This window comes from Saimiri boliviensis, chromosome 11, assembly GCF_048565385.1.
Source record: "Saimiri boliviensis isolate mSaiBol1 chromosome 11, mSaiBol1.pri, whole genome shotgun sequence".
NCBI lineage: Eukaryota > Metazoa > Chordata > Mammalia > Primates > Cebidae > Saimiri > Saimiri boliviensis.
This window is the reverse complement of record NC_133459.1, coordinates 22,234,396-22,255,452: the sequence shown is the minus strand read 5'-3', so window position 1 is coordinate 22,255,452 and position 21,057 is coordinate 22,234,396. Positions and strand designations below refer to the sequence as shown.

The 21,057-nt window shown below is 46.2% G+C and overlaps 1 protein-coding gene and 1 non-coding gene across 2 annotated transcripts; both read right to left on the bottom strand.

Annotated features, from left to right (window-relative positions):
- Positions 1-1,736: 1,736 nt before the first annotated feature.
- On the bottom strand, positions 1,737-4,464 carry PNRC2 (proline rich nuclear receptor coactivator 2). Its single transcript, XM_010345451.3, has 2 exons — positions 4,377-4,464; positions 1,737-3,756 (listed from the first exon to the last, which is right to left on the bottom strand). The coding sequence occupies exon 2, from the start codon at positions 3,736-3,738 to the stop codon at positions 3,319-3,321; it is 420 nt and encodes a 139-aa protein (XP_010343753.1). The 5' UTR covers positions 3,739-3,756; positions 4,377-4,464; the 3' UTR covers positions 1,737-3,318.
- Positions 4,465-12,488: 8,024 nt separating this feature from the next.
- On the bottom strand, positions 12,489-12,594 carry LOC120366139 (U6 spliceosomal RNA). The gene has a single exon (XR_005580888.1). It is a non-coding gene; the product is annotated as a U6 spliceosomal RNA (small nuclear RNA).
- Between the last annotated feature and the right edge of the window lie 8,463 nt (positions 12,595-21,057).

The following is a 21,057-nucleotide window of genomic DNA, read 5'->3' as shown; positions in this document are numbered from 1 at the left end:
GACCTGGATTCTATCATAGTTTAAACTGCCATCAAAAAGATAAATTGAAATTAAAAAAAAAAAAAAATCTCATTCTAACTTCACCCAGGCTGGAGTGCAGTGGCAGGATCTCAGTTCACTGCAAGCTCCGCCTCCAGAGAAGCTGGGATTATAGGTGTGTGCCACCACTCCTGGCTAATTTTTCCTGTATTTTTACTAGAGATGGGGGGGTTCACCATCTTGGCCAGGCTAGTCTTCAACTCCTGACCTCGTGATCCACCCACCTCAGCCTCTCAAAGTGCTAGGATTACAGGTATGAGCCACTGTGCCTAGCGAAATTACATTTACTGAAGGTTCACGGTATGGCTGATTTCACAATTGCATTGATTTGGGAAATTCTTACCACCATTCTCTGTGTAGGCTAACCTAAACTCAGTACCTCTCCTAAAGCATGAGGTGTTTGTATGGTTACTTTTATTCAGGTTACCTTTAACCTGCTAAAATTTTTACAGGTAACCTTTTTTCACTCCCACTTGATTTATCCATTTAGCTTGAGTCAAACCAAAAACCTAGTGTATTCAATATATAGCTTAAAAACAAACAGCTAGGCTGAGATGTGTTCAGTACATGAAGTTCAATTTTGCAGTCCCAGGCATTTTTCACAGAAACTACCTACCCTGGAAACAAAAAACGAAGGCTGAAATGTTGGCTCTGCCTTAACTCCAGCTTGCATGAAAGATAGCTTTGCTGTGGGACTAGTTGCAGAATTTTAAGCATTACTCTCAGACTGGTTTTAAGATGCCCTATCATTTGGAACCTGTATTAGAAAGCAGGTGTGGTTGTGATGATTTTCTTCTGAGGGTCCCTTGTGTATACTTTTGTCAGCATATTTAAACACAAGGGTTGTTAACTGGGTAAAATCAACCTAGATCATAGAATTAATGTTCAAAAGCTTTGCAACATTTTCCATGTGTGGCCTTTTTTTTTCTATATCAGCAAACTAGTTGCTCCTTTTCAAGACAAAATTCCTGTCACATTTTAGTTGTAACCAGCCTTTTTTTTTTTCTTGAGACGGAGTTTTTGCTCGTTACCCAGGTTGGAGTGCAATGGCGTGATCTCGGCTCACCGCAACCTCCGCCTCCTGGGTTCAGGCAATTCTCCTGCCTCAGCCTCCTGAGTAGCTGGGATTACAGGCATAAGTCACCATGCCAAGCTAGTTTTTTTGTATTTTTAATAGAGATGGGGTTTCACCATGTTGACCGGGATGGTCTCGATCTCTTTTTTTTTTTTTTTTTTTTTTGAGACGGAGTTTCGCTCTTGTTACCCAGGCTGGAGTGCAATGGCGCGATCTCGGCTCACCGCAACCTCCGCCTCCTGGGTTCAGGCAATTCTCCTGCCTCAGCCTCCTGAGTAGCTGGGATTACAGGCACGCGCCACCATGCCCAGCTAATTTTTTGTATTTTTAGTAGAGACGGGGTTTCACCATGTTGACCAGGTTGGTCTCAATCTCTCGACCTTGTGATCCACCCGCCTCAGCCTCCCAAAGTGCTGGGATTACAGGCTTGAGCCACCACGCCCGGCCACCAGCCTTTTTTTTTTTATAATCAGATATTTAGTGGCTTATAGTTCTAGAGTCTGAGAAGTCCATGAGTTGTGAGCATTCTGAGAATATATAAGCTTCCAGTCAGTGATAAGGAGAACACATTTTTAAAAAATACGAGGTAATCAAAACCATGTTTAAAATAAAACCAAGCCAGTGGGGGAAAATAATTTTATTTAATTTTATGCTTCGAATTCATATATACATAAATTTGTCTTTAGGTTATCAATATTTAACTTGGGCAGTACTTCATCTTGATTTATTTGGAGAAATACACCTTAGCCATCTGCTTACCTGCTTAGGCATCAAAAGAGGTGCCAATTAGAAAATAGGGCATTAACAAAATTTAACTGATCCACAGGCTTTTTAAACTTGCTATTGGTTTCACTTATATTTAAGCATTTACTCTTAAGGTTGGCAAAACATGTTATCAATGTATTATGCAGGAGTTTGTCTTCTGCATAAGTAGTGTGTCGGACTGCCACCCACCCTTGACCAAAGAAAAACCAAACCCCACTGGCACCATACTCTATAAACCACCTGTACCCTAGGTTAGAAGATTGTGAAAGCCAAAAATCTGTAAGGTTGGAGGGACCCTTTAGTTAATCTTTGGGCTTAGAGGAGGAAAAAAAAAATAGTCCCATACTGCATTTCACATCTCTTAAAAATAGTTTTAGCAGCTTAAACCTTTTTAGTTATAAAACTTATCACACTAGGATTTGCTTTGAAATATAGTTTACAACCAAATCAAGTATAATATACATACACTGGCACTTCAGCACAAGGGCACACTTTAAAAAGAAATTATTTTGGACCTTTAAAACTAGGCCATACTATAAAAAACAGTCCACGGTCTTACATTCAGCAAATTCATACTAAAATATCCCATTTTTGTGTAAGATAAAGGCCAAGAAAACTTTACATATGCTACAAGTTCATTACAGGTATTTACATGGCTCTTTCTCCCTTAGGTACTTAAAAATTTTCACATTATACAGCTCCCCAAAGCCAGCTTTGCAGGAATGATGAGGCCAGATCACTATTAGAATAGCTTGTGCAGTGCTGTAATACAAAAATGTATTTTGAAAGCTATTGAGTGACCATTAAATACTGTTAAAAAATGGTTTTGGTGTATTTGTTGGCAGACACTTAATTCACTTAATGAACAGGGCCATTGGGGTGTACTATGTCTCATTCTAATGAGCTCCAAATGCCCTTTCCACCCACTGTATAATTCACTAAAATACAATTAAGAACAATTCACATTTTCTTTCAGCAGTGCATCAGATTGTTAGTGTATTACTGATTTGGGTGTTTTCCAGTATATTAAACTTGCAGATGTTTACCTAATTCTGAATCCTTGCGTTAGACGCTTATAATGTGATTCACCAACAGAACAATCTGGTCCATGAATGATAAACTACTATCTTCCCCTAACAATATAAAAAGCTGATTCCTTTACCACTCCCCAAATCTAAACTTGGCTGGTTTCCCCTTAAAAGTTACTCAGTCGAGAACACTTAATATCAAGTACAATTATTAATTTAGTTTTCAGTTGCACTGATACTACCATTACATCACAGTGCACACAACACATACGTGAGATGCAGTCTATATTTTTTACATTAATTAGCAGTTCTACAAAAATAGATGAACTCCCTGGTGAATTTTTTTCAGACCAGTTGACAACTAACTATCCATAAACATAACTAAATTATGCATAAGTACTTTGTCTTATTTTATACCTGTACTTTAAGTAAGGTTTTAAGTTGAAATGTCATTATTTCCTTGTCTGAAGGATTAAAGGAAACAGGGACCCAGTGGCTTGGTGGTTTGGGAAGAACACTTGGTGATGGCGGCTCACTAAATTTGGCACCAGCATAGTTCTGATTAGCTTGAGATTTAAAAAGTAAGCTGGGACCTGATAAGCCAGAGTTCCAACTTGGATTATTCGGAAAATTTTTGTTCTTTCCCCCGTTTTGCATGGCCTGCCAAGCAGCTGCTGATGAGTTATAACCATGTCCTCTTTCCTTTTTCTTATGAACAATCTTCATCTGGGAATTCTGATCCTTGGTCTTCTGTCTGTTAAGCTGTTGTTGGTTCTTACTAACATTTCTAGATTGAGGCGCTGGAATGTTATACCTCTCTCCACCACCCATCTTCAGCTTCTTTGTCACCTACAAATGGATGGAAACAAATATTGAGTAAAGTTCCATTAAGAAAAGTTCAGAGCCGGGCGCGGTGGCTCAAGCCTGTAATCCCAGCACTTTGGGAGGCCGAGGCGGGTGGATCACGAGGTCAAGAGATCGAGACCATCCTGGTCAACATAGTGAAACCCCGTCTCTACTAAAAATACAAAAAATCAGCGGGGCATGGTGGCGCGTGCCTGTAATCCCAGCTACTCAGGAGACTGAGGCAGGAGAATTGCCTGAACCCAGGAGGCGGAGGCTGCGGTGAGCCGAGATCGCGCCATTGCACTCCAGCCTGGGTAACAAGAGCGAAACTCCGTCTCAAAAAAAAAAAAAAAGAAAAGTTCAGAATCTTTAAAAAGCTTCTATGGCTCCAACTTACAACTCCAGATATTTTGGACAAGACTCAGTAATAAGACTATTCAGCTGCTTTAACTCAAAAATTAAGCTGTTCAGACTCCAATATATGCACAAGCTTTATTATACCTTCCCTAAGAAAACTGAGCTTATCCACAAATCTGCATAATCTTCTATTTTAAAATAAAAACAATTGGTTTAGGGTGGATCCATCATAAAATGTTTGCCCATTGTGATGTTAATCTGCTTACCTTTCGGTCTGCTTTTCAGATTGCAGGATTTCCAATACCTGTCCTCTTCCTTGCTGCCAAGCCCAAGATAACAAGTGTTGCTTTCTGACAGATCCTTTCCTTTGTCTCAATACAGAAGTTTTCATGGGCCGTTCTGCTGAGTTCACCCTAGGAGCTGAGGCCCACATCTGAGTCTCCTCAGCACACAAGTTTCAGAGAAGTCCTAGCTAGAAAAATAAAGATTCCTTATTTCCAAAACACGTTGAGAAAGTTATTTAGATTTACTGTAAAAGTCGTTGACTATAAAAAAGGCTACTTCCAGAACTAAAAGGTAGAAAATGTGTGTTAAGAAGACTTTCTTTGACCTCATAACCACCACCATTTAAAAAACTCTTCACCCTTGAGATCTAGTCACTCCTGGGAAATTTCTTGGAAGTGTCTCCATGTCCCGTAGTAAGTTTGTATCTTTTTCCTGGGAAAGACCTCCAAATTCACTCACGTATAAAATCAAGTAAGGAACTGTTAGCTGTTAAGGGTCATACCAAAAAAAACTGGTTTCTGGCGGATTTTCTAAAGAGACCACGTTTTTAAACTCCCACCAGAATGTTCCAATCTTTCGACACACGCCACATCCATTTTCAGTCTCTCGGAACATGTAGACATCATGCAGTATTTTCTTTGGTTATGAACACCCTCGCCTCCTTCCCGTCTTAAAATAACTTCTCACAAGCCCTAACAGTCTAAGCCTATCGTAAATAAACAAAAATGTCTCCCTAGAGGGAACAGCTCAAGGTTTTGTTTTAATTTGATATTCCAAGAAAATAAGTTACCAAATAGTTAAGCCCCCTTCCTTTCAAAGGGGTAAGATTGCCTTCCAGACAGAATAACCACCCTTAATAAATCACCATTTCCGGACTGTGAGTCATTCACAACTCAAACCCGGAAAACTCGCCTCCTCCGACGCCACACGGGCTTGGCTTCCCAGTGGCCCCATCTCTCCGGATCCGCAGGGGTCGCGGCGCTGTGCCCGCCCGCGCCCGCCCGGGTGCCCGGATCTCGCCTCCGCTTGCCTCCTTCCCCCAACAATGGGGAGCGCGGCCACTAACATGGCCGCGCCCGCGGCGCAGCCGCCACTTACCGACTTCAAGCTCGGAACTACGGCGGCAGCAGCTCCCTCTCGACGTCGAAGCCTCCCTCCCTTTCCAGGGAGAGACGAGGCACGGACCGACAAAGCCCGCGAGCACCGATGAGCGCGCTGCCGGCCACTCCAGCTTCTACAACCCGACCTCCTCCTCCTGCCTCTACCGACAAAATGGAGTCGGCGGCGACCGCAGAAGCAGGGCCGGGAGGCTCCGCGGCCAATCAAAACACGACGGCGAGGATCTGGCCAATGAGAAGCGGACCACCGCCTGTTGCTGGGGCAGGCCGGGGGCGAAGCGGGGGAGGTGGGGCTGCCGAGGGTTTGAAATCCGCCCGGCGAGGAGGAGCATGCCGGGAGTAACTGCTGGGTCCGCCGGTCTCTCCGGCCCCGGCCCGGCTGCCTCCTCGCGCCGCTGCTCTCGGCCGCTGGCTTTTGGCTCTTCCTTCCGCTCGTCTCTCCTGCGCGCAAGCTCGCTGTCCTTGGAACTGCCCCGGGGGAAACGACTGACCGGCGGGAGACGTTCGGTCCCCGGCTTAGGGTCACTGAGTCACGTAGCCTGTATTGATAGATAGACGATACTCCGGAAGGCCGCTTGTCAGGGCCCAGCCCCCGTCCGCCTCGCGCCTCGGCTTCTGGGTCGCCTCTCCCCCACCCACGACCCCGTGTCCGAAGCCTGCGCGTCCCCGCGGTTCCCTCCGGTGCCGCCACCCTCCAGCCCCGCAATTACTCAGAAGTTGCCTCCTCGCGAAGGCGGTTCAGACACCTGGCCAAGTCGGTCGCTTCCTCCTTGGTGGCCCCATTGGTCCTGAAGTTCAATTAGAGCCCTTCACGCGCCTGGTTAGTTTCCGCGGCTGCAGCTCTCTCCACCCACACACCCTCGAGGGCCACGGTCGGTTTTGTTTTTCTGAGCACAGTAAGTTTGCTGAGAGAATGAGGGCTGCTCCCTTCCCCTTTTCTGCCCCGCTTGTTAAATGAAAACAGGGAAGAGTATATTCAGTTGATTATGCCAGCCAGATGCGGTTAAGGTGAAAAGACCAGTTTCTTTGGAGTAAATGTACATGCAACCCAATGTGAATCTTTTCAAAAAGAACACTAGTTTCAATGAGCGTGAATAATTCTGGGATAAACAATACAAAACCAGTCCCGTTACATTCACAGTTCGTTCGTATACGTACATAAGTTTATGTTACAGGATTTGTATTTACCAACTTTTTACAAATCTCACGTAATTCGTTTTTTGTTTATTTTTGAGACGGAGTCTCGCTCTGTCGCCCAGGCTGGGGTGCAGTGGCTCAGTCTCAGCTCACTGCAACCTCTGCCTCCTGGGCTTAAGCGATTCTCCTGCCTCGGCCTCCTGAATAGCTGGAATTACAGGCGCCCACCACCACACCCGGCTAATTTTTGTATTTTTAGTAAAGAGAGGGTTTCACCACGTTGGCCAGGCTGTTCTCGAACTCCTAACCTCAGGTGATCCGCCTGCCTCAGCCACTCAAAAGTGCTGGGATTACAGGCGTGAGCCACCGCGCCCACCCTGTGATTCGTTTTTTAATCTTCTTCTTTTTTTTTTTTTTTTTTTGCCACCGTCATCCCACACATCCCAGTCCCACCCAAATTCCTATATTCTAGCCATTGAATCTTAAGAAAAGTTACTGCATCTTTAAAAATGCAGTTTGTTCATCTAATTTGATAATAGAGGTAGTTTTGATGCTAATTATAGTCAAATAAGAAGTATGTGGCCGGGTGCGGTGGCTCAAGCCTGTAATCCCAGCACTTTGGGAGGCCGAGGCGGGTGGATCACGAGGTCGAGAGATCGAGACCATCCTGGTCAACATGGTGAAACCCCGTCTCTACTAAAAGTGCAAAAAATTAGCTGGGCATGGTGGCACGTGCCTGTAATCCCAGCTACTCAGGAGGCTGAGGCAGGAGAATTGCCTGAACCCGGGAAGCGGAGGTTGCAGTGAGCCGAGATCGCGCCATTGCACTCCAGCCTGGGTAACAAGGGCGAAACACCGTCTCAAAAAAAAAAAAAAAAAGAAGTATGTGGTGGCTCACGCCTGTAATACAAGCGCTTTGGAGGCCAGGCGGGCGGATCACCTGAGGTCGGGAGTTCAAGACCAGCCTGACCAACATGGTGAAACCCCGTCTTAAAAAAAAAAAAAAAAGTATGTGGTAAACCAACTGTCTTAGTGAAAGTGTAATCTGTTTCCAAACACTCAAGAAGTTTGTTTAGATGTCTGGCCAGCTGTGTTTAATGAATTTTTAATGGGGGTGTCACTTCAAAAAAAAACCACTTCCTAGCCAGGCATGGTGGCTCACGCTTGCAATCCCAACACTTTGGGAGGCCAACGCGGGCGGATCACCTGAGGTCGGGAGTTTGAGACCAGCCTGACCAACATGGAGAAACACTGTCTCTACTAAAAATACAAAATTAGCCGGGCATGGTGGCGCATGCCTGTAATCCCAGCTACTCAGGAGCCTGAGGCAGGAGAATCACTTGAACCCGGAAGACAGAGGTTGCAGTGAGCCGAGATTGCACCATTGCACTCCAGCCTGGGCAACAAGAGCAAAACTGTCTCAAAAAACAAACAGGACAGGTGCGGTGGCTCACACATGAAATTCCAGCACTTTGGGAGGCTGAGGTGGGCAGATCACAAGGTCAAGAAATCGAGACCATCCTGGCCACCATGGTGAAACCCTGTCTCTATTAAAAATACAAAAATTGCCGGGCGCGGTGGTTCAAGCCTGTAATCCCAGCACTTTGGGAGGCCGAGGCGGGTGGATCACGAGGTCAAGAGATCGAGACCATCCTGGTCAACATGGTGAAACCCCGTCTCTACTAAAAATACAAAAAATTAGCTGGGCATGGTGGTGCGTGCCTGTAATCCCAGCTAGTCTGGAGGCTGAGGCAGGAGAATTGCCTGAACCCAGGAGGCGGCGGTTGCGGTGAGCCGAGATCGCGCCATTGCACTCCAGCCTGGGTAACAAGAGCGAAACTCCGTCTCAAAAAAAAAAAAAAAAAAAAAAAGCCGGGCGCGGTAGCTCAAGCCTGTAATCCCAGCACTTTGGGAAGCCGAGGCGGGTGGATCACGAGGTCGAGAGATCGAGACCATCCTGGTCAACGTGCTGAAACCCCGTCTCTATTAAAAATACAAAAAATTAGCTGGGCATGGTGGCGCGTGCCTGTAGTCCCAGCTACTCAGGAGGCTGAGGCAGGAGAATTGCCTGAACCCAGGAGGCGGAGGTTGCGGTGAGTCGAGATCGTGCCATTGCACTCCAGCCTGGGTAACAAGAGCAACACTCTGTCTCAAAAAAAAAAAAAAAAAAAAAAATTATGGCCGGGCGCGGTGGCTCAAGCCTGTAATCCCAGCACTTTGGGAGGCCGAGGCGGGTGGATCACGAGGTCGAGAGATCGAGACCATCCCGGTCAACATGGTGAAAACCCGTCTCTACTAAAAATACAAAAAATCAGCTGGGCATGGTGGCGTGTGCCTGTAATCCCAGCTACTCAGGAGGCTGAGACAGGAGAATTGCCTGAGCCCAGGAAGCGGAGGTTGCGGTGAGCGGAGTTCGCGCCATTGCACTCCAGCCTGGGTAACAAGAGCGAAACTCCGTCTCAAAAAAAAAAAAAAAAAAAAAATTAGCCGGGCATGGTGGCATGCTCCTGTAATCCCAGCTACTCGGGAGGCTGAGGCAGGGGGATTGCTTGAACCCGAGAGGCGGAGGTTGCAGTGAGCTGAGATTGAGCTACTGCACTCTAACCTGGGCAACAGAGCGTCTCAAAAACAAAGAAACAAAACAAAACCAGTTCCGTGGCTCCAAATTGTAATACAGAATAAAATCTAAACTTTAAATATTTAGAAAATTATTCAAAGCCGTTGCAATCTAGAATTAGTCTTTTTCTTTTCTTTTCTTTTTTTGAATTAGTCTTTTTCACCTGTAATCTCAGCACTTTGGGAGGCCAAGGCAGGAGGATCATTGAGCTAGGAGTTTGAGAGCAGCCTGGGCAACATGGCAAAACCCCATACAAAAAACTAGCTGGGCGTGGTGGCACACACCTGTAGTCCCAGCTACCTGAGAGACTAAGGTGGGAGAATCACCTGAGCCCAGGAAGTAGAGGCTGCAGTGAGCTGTGATCATGACGCCATTCTTAGGTAAGAGTAAGACACTGTCTCAAAAAAAAAAAAAAAATTCATCTCTTCAGCCACTCTGAATTTTATCTGCATAAACACACACATAACATTGGAAATGTATAAACACATACACATAGTGTATCCTTACTCTGCCCCCTATCCTGTGCTAAATTGTTTTGCTCACATTATTTCATTTAATTCTCACAATAATGTGGGGTAGGAGCTGTTTTGGCCCCCACCATACCAATGAAGAATCTGAGGCTCAGACAGTTGGAAGTTGAAAGCCGGGCACTGGGATTCAAGAGCCCAGGATCCATATTCTCTGCAGCATCCATGCTTCCAGCGCCTAAAAGGTATTTTGCCCAGAGCAGACACGACTGACTGTTGACTGGGCTGGGCTGCCGGGCTATCGGGCAGCAAGAAGCCTCTGTCCTACCATCTGGCAGAACCAGTTTCTTTGCCAGAAGGTCAGAGTGAGGATACCCTAAGAGAAAGCACTGTTACAGCTTTTACGACATCCCAGACTCCCAGCATCCTCTCCAGCCTCATCATTCATTAGTATTTACCAAGTGCCCTCAACAGCTCAGAACTGAAGAGAAGTTAAAATAATCCCCCTTTTTTGGGACATCTGATACAGCCCCTGCCAGTCCCACGTGGTCTTTCAACTCAGATCCACCAGCACAATCCAATTAGTGGTTCTCAATTTAAATAGGAAAAAGTTGATGCCAACAGACAGCTCTCAGGATATAGCTCACCTAGACTGGAAGCCAGACGCAAAATAAATACACGGAGGTTTAATACAAAATATTTAGCAAAGATTTATCTGGTGCCTACTTTGTGCCAGGCACTATGCCATACCCTGGGGATATAACAGTGAAGGAGGCTCCATCCTGGCCCTAAAGGAACCCAAAAGCTGATTCCTTTATTGTTTATCAGAGGGGGAAACTGGTGTCTGGGAAGATTTATTCCCTCCCTTCTTCCCCTGAGAGTCAAAATCAGGCAATGCCAAAATCAACCTGCTAACCCCAGTAAGGAGGTGCAGGTTACAAACATTGCGACTGGACCCTACAAATAAGGTAGAAAAGGAGGGAGACTCACAACTTGCTAAAATTGTTTCCCTGGAGGATCAGTTTTGGGCTATGTATCAGTGGCAACCAATATCAACAAAATCATTAGAAAAGCATTATCTACCTAATCTATAAAGTAGAAGTGGAGCCAAAAAAAAGTGTTTCTGGGCCGGTCGAGGTGGCTCTCACACTTTATCCCAGCACTTTGGGAGGCCGAGGCGGGCAGATCACCTGAGGTCAGTAGTTCGAGACCAGCCTGTCGAACATGGTGGACACCCTGTTTCTACTAAAAATACAAAAAATTAGCTGGCATGGTGGCGTGCATCTATAATCCCAATTACTTGAGAGGCCGAGGCAAGAGAATCACTTGAACCCGGGAGGTGAGATCGCACCATTGCACTCCAGCTTGGGCGACAAGAGCGAAACTCTGTCTCAAAAATAAATAAATAAATAAATAAACTGTTTTTGAAAGCCCAGCTTTCAGGTAGAGACAAGTTGTAGGCTGAGGCATACAACCCCACCTGTGCCAGGGTGGTTGGAGCAATCACTCAGGTTTGCCATGGCTTTAGAATAAGTCTATAGTAGAATCGACTGGTTTTCAAGCTATCTCAGTTTTTTCATCTGCAGAATGGCAATCCTCCCTGTCTTGTATAGCTCATGGTAGGAGCCAATTAAATAATGAATGTAAAGCACTTTTATGATGTAGATTTAGAATATACCTGTAATCCCAGCAGTTTGGGAGGGAAAGGCAAGAGGATCACTTGAACCCAGGAGTTCAGGACCAGCCTGGGCAACATGGTGAAACCCCATCTCTACAAAAAATACAGAAATTAGCTAGGGGTAGGGGATGGTGTGCCCCTGTGATCCCAACTACTTGGAAGGCTGAGGTGGGAGAATTGCTTGAGCCCAGAATGTCAAGACTGCAATGAGCCATGATCACACCATTATTCTCTAGCCTGAGCAACAGAGCAAGACCCTGTCTCAAAAATAAATAAACAGAACATGCTAAAAATGTTAGGTGCTATAATAATATCCCCCAACTCCACCCCTACCCTATCATGTTCTTTTCAAAACAAAAGCTGGTTTGGTTCTTTTTCTCCTTCAAGTTCATATATGAAATCAGATAGTCAACTTTTAATGTTTGCAGGTCTGTCAGCTCAGGGCTTAATTCAGTTTGAAGAAGAAAGCAAATTCTTGGAACCTGCCAGAAGAGTGAAAGGGAACACCTGCCCAATGTTTCAATGTGCCTCAGAGCTCTGATCTTGTTGCCAAACTGATTTCGAAACACACACCCCTCACCATACCATGAATTCATTTCCTGGGGAAGCATCTGCTGCCTCCCTGTTTGCTCAGACGTTCCTGAGAAGGGTCAAATCTGTTCTTAACCATTGCAGCCATTTCGGTCTAATTACTAAATGGGGCATAGGAAGTCAATGCTGAACTCCCATGCATCTTGTTGATGCTGATCCGGGGGTCCTACCTTCAAGACCCTTAAAGGATTCTGATGCCCGGACCCCATCCCAGAATCAGAATCTTTGAGCATAGGGGTGTGGCTATTCCAATCCAGCTGATTCCAGTGTCTCACTCTAGTTGAGAATCACTGCTTTCAGTTTTACTAAGGACAATCCGCAGGTCTGAAGGCATATTTATGAAGGAGACCCCATTTGTCCTAATACCAAGTATTATCACCAACTTTGAGAATTACATAGGACAAAGAAGTCAGAAACTAGCTCTTGAACACCCAGAGTTATTTAGATTAGCTTTTCTTTCTTTTTTAATTTTTTAAATATAAATAAAAAATATGGAATGCTTCAGGACTTTGTATGTCGTCTTGCGCAGGGGCCATGCTAATCTTCTCTGTATCTTTCCAATTTTAATATATATGCTGCCAAAGCAAGCACTTAGATTAGCTTTTAAAGGCATTTTTCATGCAGGTAGACTCCCAAGCTTGGCCGTGGGGTTCCTTGCTAGTTTGTTGACACCACCTGTCTAATTCTTGGCCCACTCCAGAGTCTTGGCCCCAGTCCCCAGGCCAGAAGCTGGCTGAACAGAGAGACAGTCAGCTATCTTGAGAGGAATGGCTGAAACAGATTGAGACTGATACTTACATTGAAGGAAGAGGAAATCTGGAAGACCCACTGCTCATCCCCCCAAAAATAATGGTATATTGGAGCCATCTACTTATATGTAAAACCATAACAATGCCTGTCCCCCAACAATTCACACCCGTGGCATGAGGAAGAGACATGCCATCCCCAGCTCAGAAATAATGGGAGGCTCTAAAGAGAATCAAAGGAGACATGAAACCACTGAAGCTCCCACACAGTGTTTGCTTGACAGCATTCTCCCGATTCCTGCAAAATATGCTTGCTTTATTGCTGACCTTTTTTTCTTTGTGTGTGTGTGTGTGTTTTGAGACGGAGTCTGGCTCTGTCACCCAAGCTGGAGTATAGTGGTGCAATCTCTCCTCATTGCAACCTCTGCCTCCTGGGTTCAAGTGATTCTCCTGCTTCAGCCTCCAGAGCAGCTGGGATTACAAGTGCCCACCATCACACCTAGCTAATTTTTGTATTTTTAATAGAGATGAGTTTTCACTTTGTTGGCCAGACTTCAAGTGATCTGTCTGCCTCGGCCTCCCATAGTGCTGGGATCACAGGCGTGAGCCACCGCACCCAGCCTCTGTTGGCATTTTCACAGGTGAGACCGAGTTTTGCTCTTGCTGCCCACGCTGAAGTGCAACGGCACAATCTCAGCTCACTGCAACCTCTGCCTCCTGGGTTCAACCGATTATCCTGCCTCAGCCTCTGGAGCAGCTGGGATTACAGGAATGTGCCACCATGCCCAGATAATTTTTTTGTATTTAGTAGAAACAGTGTTTCACGATATTGGTCAGCTGGTCTTGAACTGCCGACCTCAGGTGATCCACCCACCTTGGCCTCCCAAAGTGCAGGTGGCATGAGCCACCACGCCCAGCAGGGAATTTCTTTTGAAGGGAAATAGTCACAAGAATTTTAAAAGGTGTTTTAAAGATCATGTGCTATGTATGGCCTTTGTACAAAGTATGCCTGTGGAGCAGCTTTTTCCGGGAAACAAGGAGCTAATAAGGTCCACTTATTAGTCACAGCCTCCATAGCTGTCAATTTAGCAGTTAATGAGCTACAAACATCTGGAATTTTCCACTGACTCAGGCAGGCCAGTGTTTGTTCTCTGGCTGATAGCTTGGGTTTGGAAAGAGACTGTGAGTCAAGCTAACATGGCTCAAGAGCCTGGATTTTGCCACAGCAGAACAACAACAACAACAAAAACTGACACAGTCTTTTATTTTTATTTTTGAGGTGCAGTCTTGCTCTTTTGCCAGGCTGGAGTGCAATGGCACGATCTTGGCTCACTGCAACCCCTGTCTCCCGGACTCAAGCGATTCCCCTGCCTCAGCCTCCTGAGTAGCTGAGACTACAGGGGCGCACCACCACACCTGGCTAATTTTTTTTTTTTTTTAATTTTAGTAGAGACAGGGTTTCACCATGGCCAGAATGGTCTCGATATTCTAACCTCATGATCCGCCCACCTCGGCCTCCCAAAGTACTAGGATTACCGGCGTGAGCCACCACTCCCAACCAATTTTTTAAATTAAAAAAAAAAATTTTTTTTTTTTTTTTTTTTTTTGAGACGGAGTTTCGCTCTTGTTACCCAGGCTGGAGTGCAATGGCGCGATCTCGGCTCACCGCAACCTCCGCCTCCTGGGTTCAGGCAATTCTCCTGTCTCAGCCTCCTGAGTAGCTGGGATTACAGGTGCCCACCACCACATCTGGCTAATTTTTGTATTTTTTAGTAGAGATGGGGTTTCACCATGTTGGCCAGGCCGGTCTCAAATTCCTGACCTCAAGCAATCTGCCTGCCTTAGCCTCCCAAAGTATTGGGATTACAGGCATGAGCCACCCCACCTGTCCCAGTGGATTATATTCTTGAAAATGATGTACAGTAGATTTTAAGTGTTCTCACCACAAAAATAAGTATGTGAGGTAATGCATATGCTAATTGGGTCCATTTAGCCATTCTACAATGTATATGTATATTACAAAACATCACATTGTACATCTTAAATGTATAAAATTTTTGACAATTATAAAAAATTAATTAATTTAAAAAAGAAAACAGTGTAGAAGGGTTTAAAAGGCAAAACTTAACAACAGTTTTGGTGAAACTATGTTATCCCAGCCAGGTGCGGTGGCTCATGCCTGTAATCTCAGCACTTTGGGAGGCCTAGGCAGGTGGATCACAAGGTCAGGAGTTCAAGATTAGCCTAACCCATATGGTGAAACCCCACCTCTACTAAAAATACAAAAATTAACTGCATGTGGCAGCACACATCTGTAGTCCTAGCTACTTGGGAAGCTGAGGCAGAAGAATTGCTTGAACCCAGGAGGCGGAGGTTGCAGTGAGCTGAGATCATACCACTGCACTCTAGCCTAGGTGACAGAACGAGACTTCTTCTCAAAAAAAAAAAAGAAAAAGAAAGAAAATATGTTATTCCATATGCTTGCAGACGCATTTCGTTTCATTTTCCCCAAGTTAATTCAGGCACCAACATTTACATTGAAAGCTGAATCATCTTTTTGTTTGGTTTTGGTTTTTGTTTGTTTGTTTGTTTTTACCCCCACCCTCCCCCTTTTTTTTTCTTTTGCTCCATTGCCCAAGCTGGATGCAGTGGCACGGATCATGGCTCATTGCAGCCAGATCTTCTGGGCTCACCTGATCCTCCTGCCTCAGCCTCCTGAGTAGCTGTGACTACAGGCATATATCACCATGCCCAGCTAATTTTTTATTTTCTGTAGAGAGGCGGTCTCCCCATGTTGCCTGGGCTGGTCTGGAACTCCTGGGCTCAAGTAATCCTTCCGCCTCCATCTCCCAAAGTGCTGGGATTACAGATGTAAGCCACCATGCCTGGCTTTGCATCATCTTAAGGGCCTGGTGGTTCAGACAGTGCAAAGACTGCTTTGCTTCCCTGTGGCCTGATAGGAAAAGAATACCTTTCAAGAATGTTCCTCCTTCAATCAAACCCTCAATATGACAGCACTCGGGCCCAGCATGGGGTAGATGCCTCCTGTAGATGGTGGCATCTCACAGCACAAGGGCTGGTGAGGCCAGCTCTACTCAAGAAGCTGAGAAAACCACCTACTGAACCCTCACCTACAATGCTCCTGGCACTCCCAGGGCAAAAGAGAACGGACTTCCTCTGTGGGCCCCATCAGCCCTGCCCAGGGAACTTAGAGATTGTGGAGCTTTCTTATTGATCCTCTTGTCCAGTGCTGCCCATAGGGAGTCCAAGGACCAACAGCATCAGCCTCCCCTGGGAATTAGTTAGAAATGCAGATTCTTGGGCCCTACCCCAGACTAGTGAACCAGAATCTCTGGGAGTGGGGCCCAGCAATCTGTGTTTTGGGGTTTTGTTTTTTATTTTTGTTTTTGTCTTTTTTTTTTTTTTAAGACAGGGTTTCACCATGTTGGTCAGGCTGGTCTTGAACTCCCGACCTCAGGTGATCCACCCACCTTGGCCTCCAAAGTGCTTGGATTACAGGCGTGAGCCACCGCGCCCGGCCGGGTTTATAAGGACCAAGGTTTTCTCTCTGTCACCCAGCCCAGAGTGCAGTAGCATGAACATAGCTCACTATAACCTCAAACTCCTGAGCTCAAGCAAGACCCCCTCCCGCCTCAGACTCCCAAAATGCTGGGACTACAGGCATGAGCCACCTCACCCGGCCCCAATCTATTTTAACAGGCCCTATGGGTGACTTCGATGCACTCAGGTGTTTCAGGGGCACCTGTTATCTCCAACTTCCTCATTTCAGGAATGGAGAAATTGAGACTAGACCCAGGAAGTAACTTGTCATTCAGCCAGGCAGTGGCAGAGATCACACAGAAACTCAGCTTCCCAGGCCAGCCATGGTGGCTCATGCCTGTAATCCCAGCACTTTGGGAGGCCGAGGTGGGTGGATCACCTGAGGTCGGGAGTTCGAGACCAGCCTGACCAACATGGAGAAACCCTGTCTCTACTAAAAATATAAAATTAGCCAGGCGTGGTGGCACATGCCTGTAATCCCAGCTACTCAGGAGCCTGAGGCAGGAGAATCACTTGAACCCAGGAGGCGGAGGTTTTGGTGAGCCGAGATCATGCCATTGCAACAAAAGCAAAACTCCATCTCAAAAAAAAACAAAAACAAAAACAAAAACAAAACAGCTTCCCAGTGTTCCTTCCACTGTTCCTTCCCAGTGTTCCTTCCCAGCTCCTTTCTGTAGCTTTCTTTCTTTATTCATTCATTCCTTCACTCATTCATGCCTTCAGCCTCCAATTTGGGCTGCAATGGAGAACCAGGCGTTTGGGGACAGCATCACCCTTCTTCCTGATGTGGGGCTTTCTCAAGGCCAGAGGTCTAGGATTTCGGATTGTGGAAGCATCTGCTAGGTCTTTTCCAGCCCACCCCTGGGTCTCCAGTTCCAGCCCTGATAGGAGTCTGATGTGGGCTGCAGGTGGCCCCTACTCCCCAGCTCCTTCCAGTCTTTTCCTGTTTCTTGGCACCTGGGGTTCTCTGTCCCATTCCTCACTGCCCATGTCTTGCTCTTGGGACAGGTGCAAAGGCTGGAGGCTGTCACTGTTCCATTTCCCAAAGGGACTAATGATCAAATTAAAGGCCCTTCCCAGTAATGGTTTTGCACTGAAGGAGCCAGGCAAGGTGCAGACCAGGGTTCGCACGTCAGCACTTTGGGCTGACTCATTCCTTGCTGTAGGGCGGGCTGTCCTGTGCATTGCGGGATGATTAGCAGCAGTCCTGGCCTCTACCCAGCAGATGTCAGTAGAATTCCCCCACCAGGCTGTGACAACTGAAAATGTCTCCAAATATTGCCAAGTGTCCCCACTGGGTGGTGTTGCCAGATAAGACACAGAATGCCTGGTTACATTCCTTTGTTCTGAGACAGAGTCTCACTATGAAGCCCAAGCTGGAATGCAATGAGGCAATCTCAGCTCACTGCAACCTCCGCCTCCAAGGCTCAAGCAATTCTCGTGCCTCAACCTCCTGAGTAGCTGGGACTACAAGTGCGTGGCACCACACCTGGCTAATTTTTCGTATTTTAGTAGAGATGAAGTTTTACCACATTGCCCAGGATGATCTTGAACTCCACCTGCCTTGGCCTCCCAGAGTGCTGGGATCACAGGTGTGAGCCACCACATCTGGCCAAGCAATCTAATCGCAGATAAGCAACAAGTAATTTTTTTTTTGAGACTGTTTTGCTCTATTGCCCAGGCTGAAGTCCAATGGTGCAATCTTGGCTCACTGCAACCTCTGCCTCCCAGGTTCAAGCAATTCTCCTGCCTCAGCCTCCTGAGCAGCAGGGATTACAGGCATGTGCCACCACACCCAGCTGATTTTTGTATTTCTAGTAGAGATGGGGTTTCAACCATGTTGACCAGGATGGTCTCAATCTCCTGACCTAATGATCCGCCCATCTTGGTCTCCCAAAGTACTGGGATTATAGGCATGAGCCACCACGCCCGGCCGCAACAAGTAATTTTTAGTGCCTGAAATGTCTCAACTATTGCTGTGGGTTTTTTTGTTTTTTGTTTTTTTACATATATATATGTAAAAAACATATAAATATATGTAAAAAACATATATATATATATATATATATATATATCTTTCTTTTTTTGAGATGGAGTCTCGCCCTGTCACCAGCCTGGAGTGCAATGGCACAATCTGAGCTCACTACAACCTCTACCTCCCAGGTTCAAGCGATTCTCCTGCCTCAGCCTCCCGAGTAGCTGGGATTACAGGTGCCTGCCACCACGCCCAGCTATTTTTTGTGTCTTTAGTATAGACATCGTTTCACCATGTTGGTCAGGCTGATCTTGAACTACTGACCTCATGATCCACCCGCCTCAGTCTCCCAAAGTTCTGGGATTATAGGCGAGAGCCATGCGCCCAGGCCGTTGTCTTATATTTTCTACTTGAAGAATCTTGCAACTCTACCTTAGGGACAAAATCTTTCTCCACTGGTCCAGATCAGGGTCTGGGGTGTGGGGAGCAGTTAGTGAGAAGATCTGATTAGATAATCATAGGCCATGAGCTTACAAGGGCAAAAACTTTGCCATGATCATCTCTGTATCCCTAGAATATAATGGAGTCTCATTCAATATTTGACCTGATAGTAGGTGTGAGAACACTTGGAACTGTATCAGATACCACAGCTGAGTATTTACGTCCAGCCCAGGACTGGACATTAGAGACACACTCCCTAATAAATGTAAACTGAAAATAATGTTTTGTTTGACTCACATAGCATTTTTTTAAAGATGTGACTTTGGGGCCGGGCATAGTGGCTCACGCCTGTAATCCTGATGCAGGAGCGGCCACGGGAATATTGGAGGAAGGAGTCTATTTGGCCAGGAGCAAGGTGGCATTTTTGCCTAACATCCAAGCTTGCCTAATAAAGGAAGGTTCCTTCTTTATATAGGCTTATACTTTAGATGTTACACATGGAGGAATCTTAGGTTTATAGCAGGCGTCCCCAAACTACGGCCCGGCCCGCGGGCCGCATGCGGCCCCCTGAGGCCATTTATGCGGCCCCCCGCTGAACTTCAGGAAGGGGCACCTCTTTCATTGGTGGTCAGTGAGAGGAGCACAGTATGTGGTGGCCCTCCAATGGTCTGAGGGACAGTGCACTGGCCCCCTGTGTAAAAAGTTTGGGGACGCCTGGTTTATAGCTTAACATATGAAAAGGGTCTTGTTTATAGTCTTAGAAATTATATATGAAAAGGGTTTCGGTTTACAGTCTTAGGAATTACATATGAAAAGGGTTTCAGTTTGCAGTTTTAGAAATGAAAAGGGGAAGTTTATAGTCTTAGGAAAAGGGAAGTTGATCTGAGATGCCTGGGTCTCCCTCTTCAATCCAAGCACTTTGGAGGCCACGGTGGGCGAATCACCTGAGGTCAGGAGTTCAAGACCAGCCTGAACAACATGGTGAAACCCCGTCTTAAAAAAAAAAAAAAAGGGCCGGGCGCGGTGGCTCAAGCCTGTAATCCCAGCACTTTGGGAGGCCGAGGCGGGTGGATCACAAGGTCGAGAGATCGAGACCATCCTGGTCAACATGGTGAAACCCCGTCTCTACTAAAAATACAAAAACTTAGCTGGGCACGGTGGCGCGTGCCTGTAATCCCAGCTACTCAGGAGGCTGAGGCAGGAGAATTGCCTGAACCCAGGAGGCGGAGGTTGCAGTGAGCCGAGATCGCGCCGTTGCACTCCAGCCTGGGTAACAAGAGCAAAACTCCGTCTCAAAAAAAAAAAAAAAAAAAAAAAAAAAAGCCGGGCACAGTGGCTCATGCCTGTAATCCCAGCACTTTGGGAGGCCGAGGGGGGTGGATCACGAGGTCAAGAGATCGAGACCAACCTGGTCAACATAGTGAAACCCGTCTCTACTAAAAATACAAAAAATTAGCTAGGCATAGTGGCGCATGCCTGTAATCCCAGCTACTCAGGAGGCTGAGGCAGGAGAATTGCCTGAACCCAGGAGACAGAGGTTGCGGTGAGCCAAGATCGTGCCATTGCACTCCAGCCTGGGTAACAAGAGCAAAACTCCATCTCAAAAAAAAAAAAAGATGTGACTTTGGGCTTTACATTCTAAAATTGGCAACTGGCTGAGCACAGTGGCTCACGTCTATAATCCCAACAGTTTGGGAGGCTGAGGTGGGAGGATTGCTTGAGCCCAGGGGTTCAAGACCAGCCTAGGCAACATAGTGAGACTCCCCATCTATACAAAAAATTAAAATAAAACAATGAGCCGGGTGTGGTGGCACATGCCTGTACTGCCAGCTACTTGAAAGGCTGAGATGGGAGGATCACTGGAACCCAGGAATCTGAAGCTGCAGTGAACTATGATAGCGCCACTGCACTCCAGCCTGGGAGACAGAGCAAGACCCTCTCTCAAAAAAATATAAAATAAACAGGAAACGGCCGAGCTTGGTGGCTTGCGCCTGTAATCTTAGCACTTTGGGAAGCCAAGGTGGCCTGACCTCACTTGAGGTCAGGGATTCAAGACCAGCCTGGCTAATATGGTGAAACCCTGTCTCTACTAAAACTACAAAACTTAGCTTGGTGTGATTGTGCGCTCCTGTAGTCCCAGCTACTCAGAAGGCTGAGGCAGAATTGCTTGAACCCAGCAGGTGGAGGTTCCAGTGAGCTGAGATCATGCCATTGCACTCCAGCCTGAGCAGTAGAGTGAGACTCCATCTCAAAACAAAAACAAAAACAAAAAAAACACACAGGAAACTATTACCTAAGTCAAGATTTCTAGTATCTCTTGGAAAATACAGC

What these genes read in the sequence shown, in the direction of transcription:
- PNRC2 (XM_010345451.3), bottom strand. Translation starts at nt 3,738, where the DNA reads ATGGGTGGTGGAGAGAGGTATAACATTCCAGCGCCTCAATCTAGAAAT.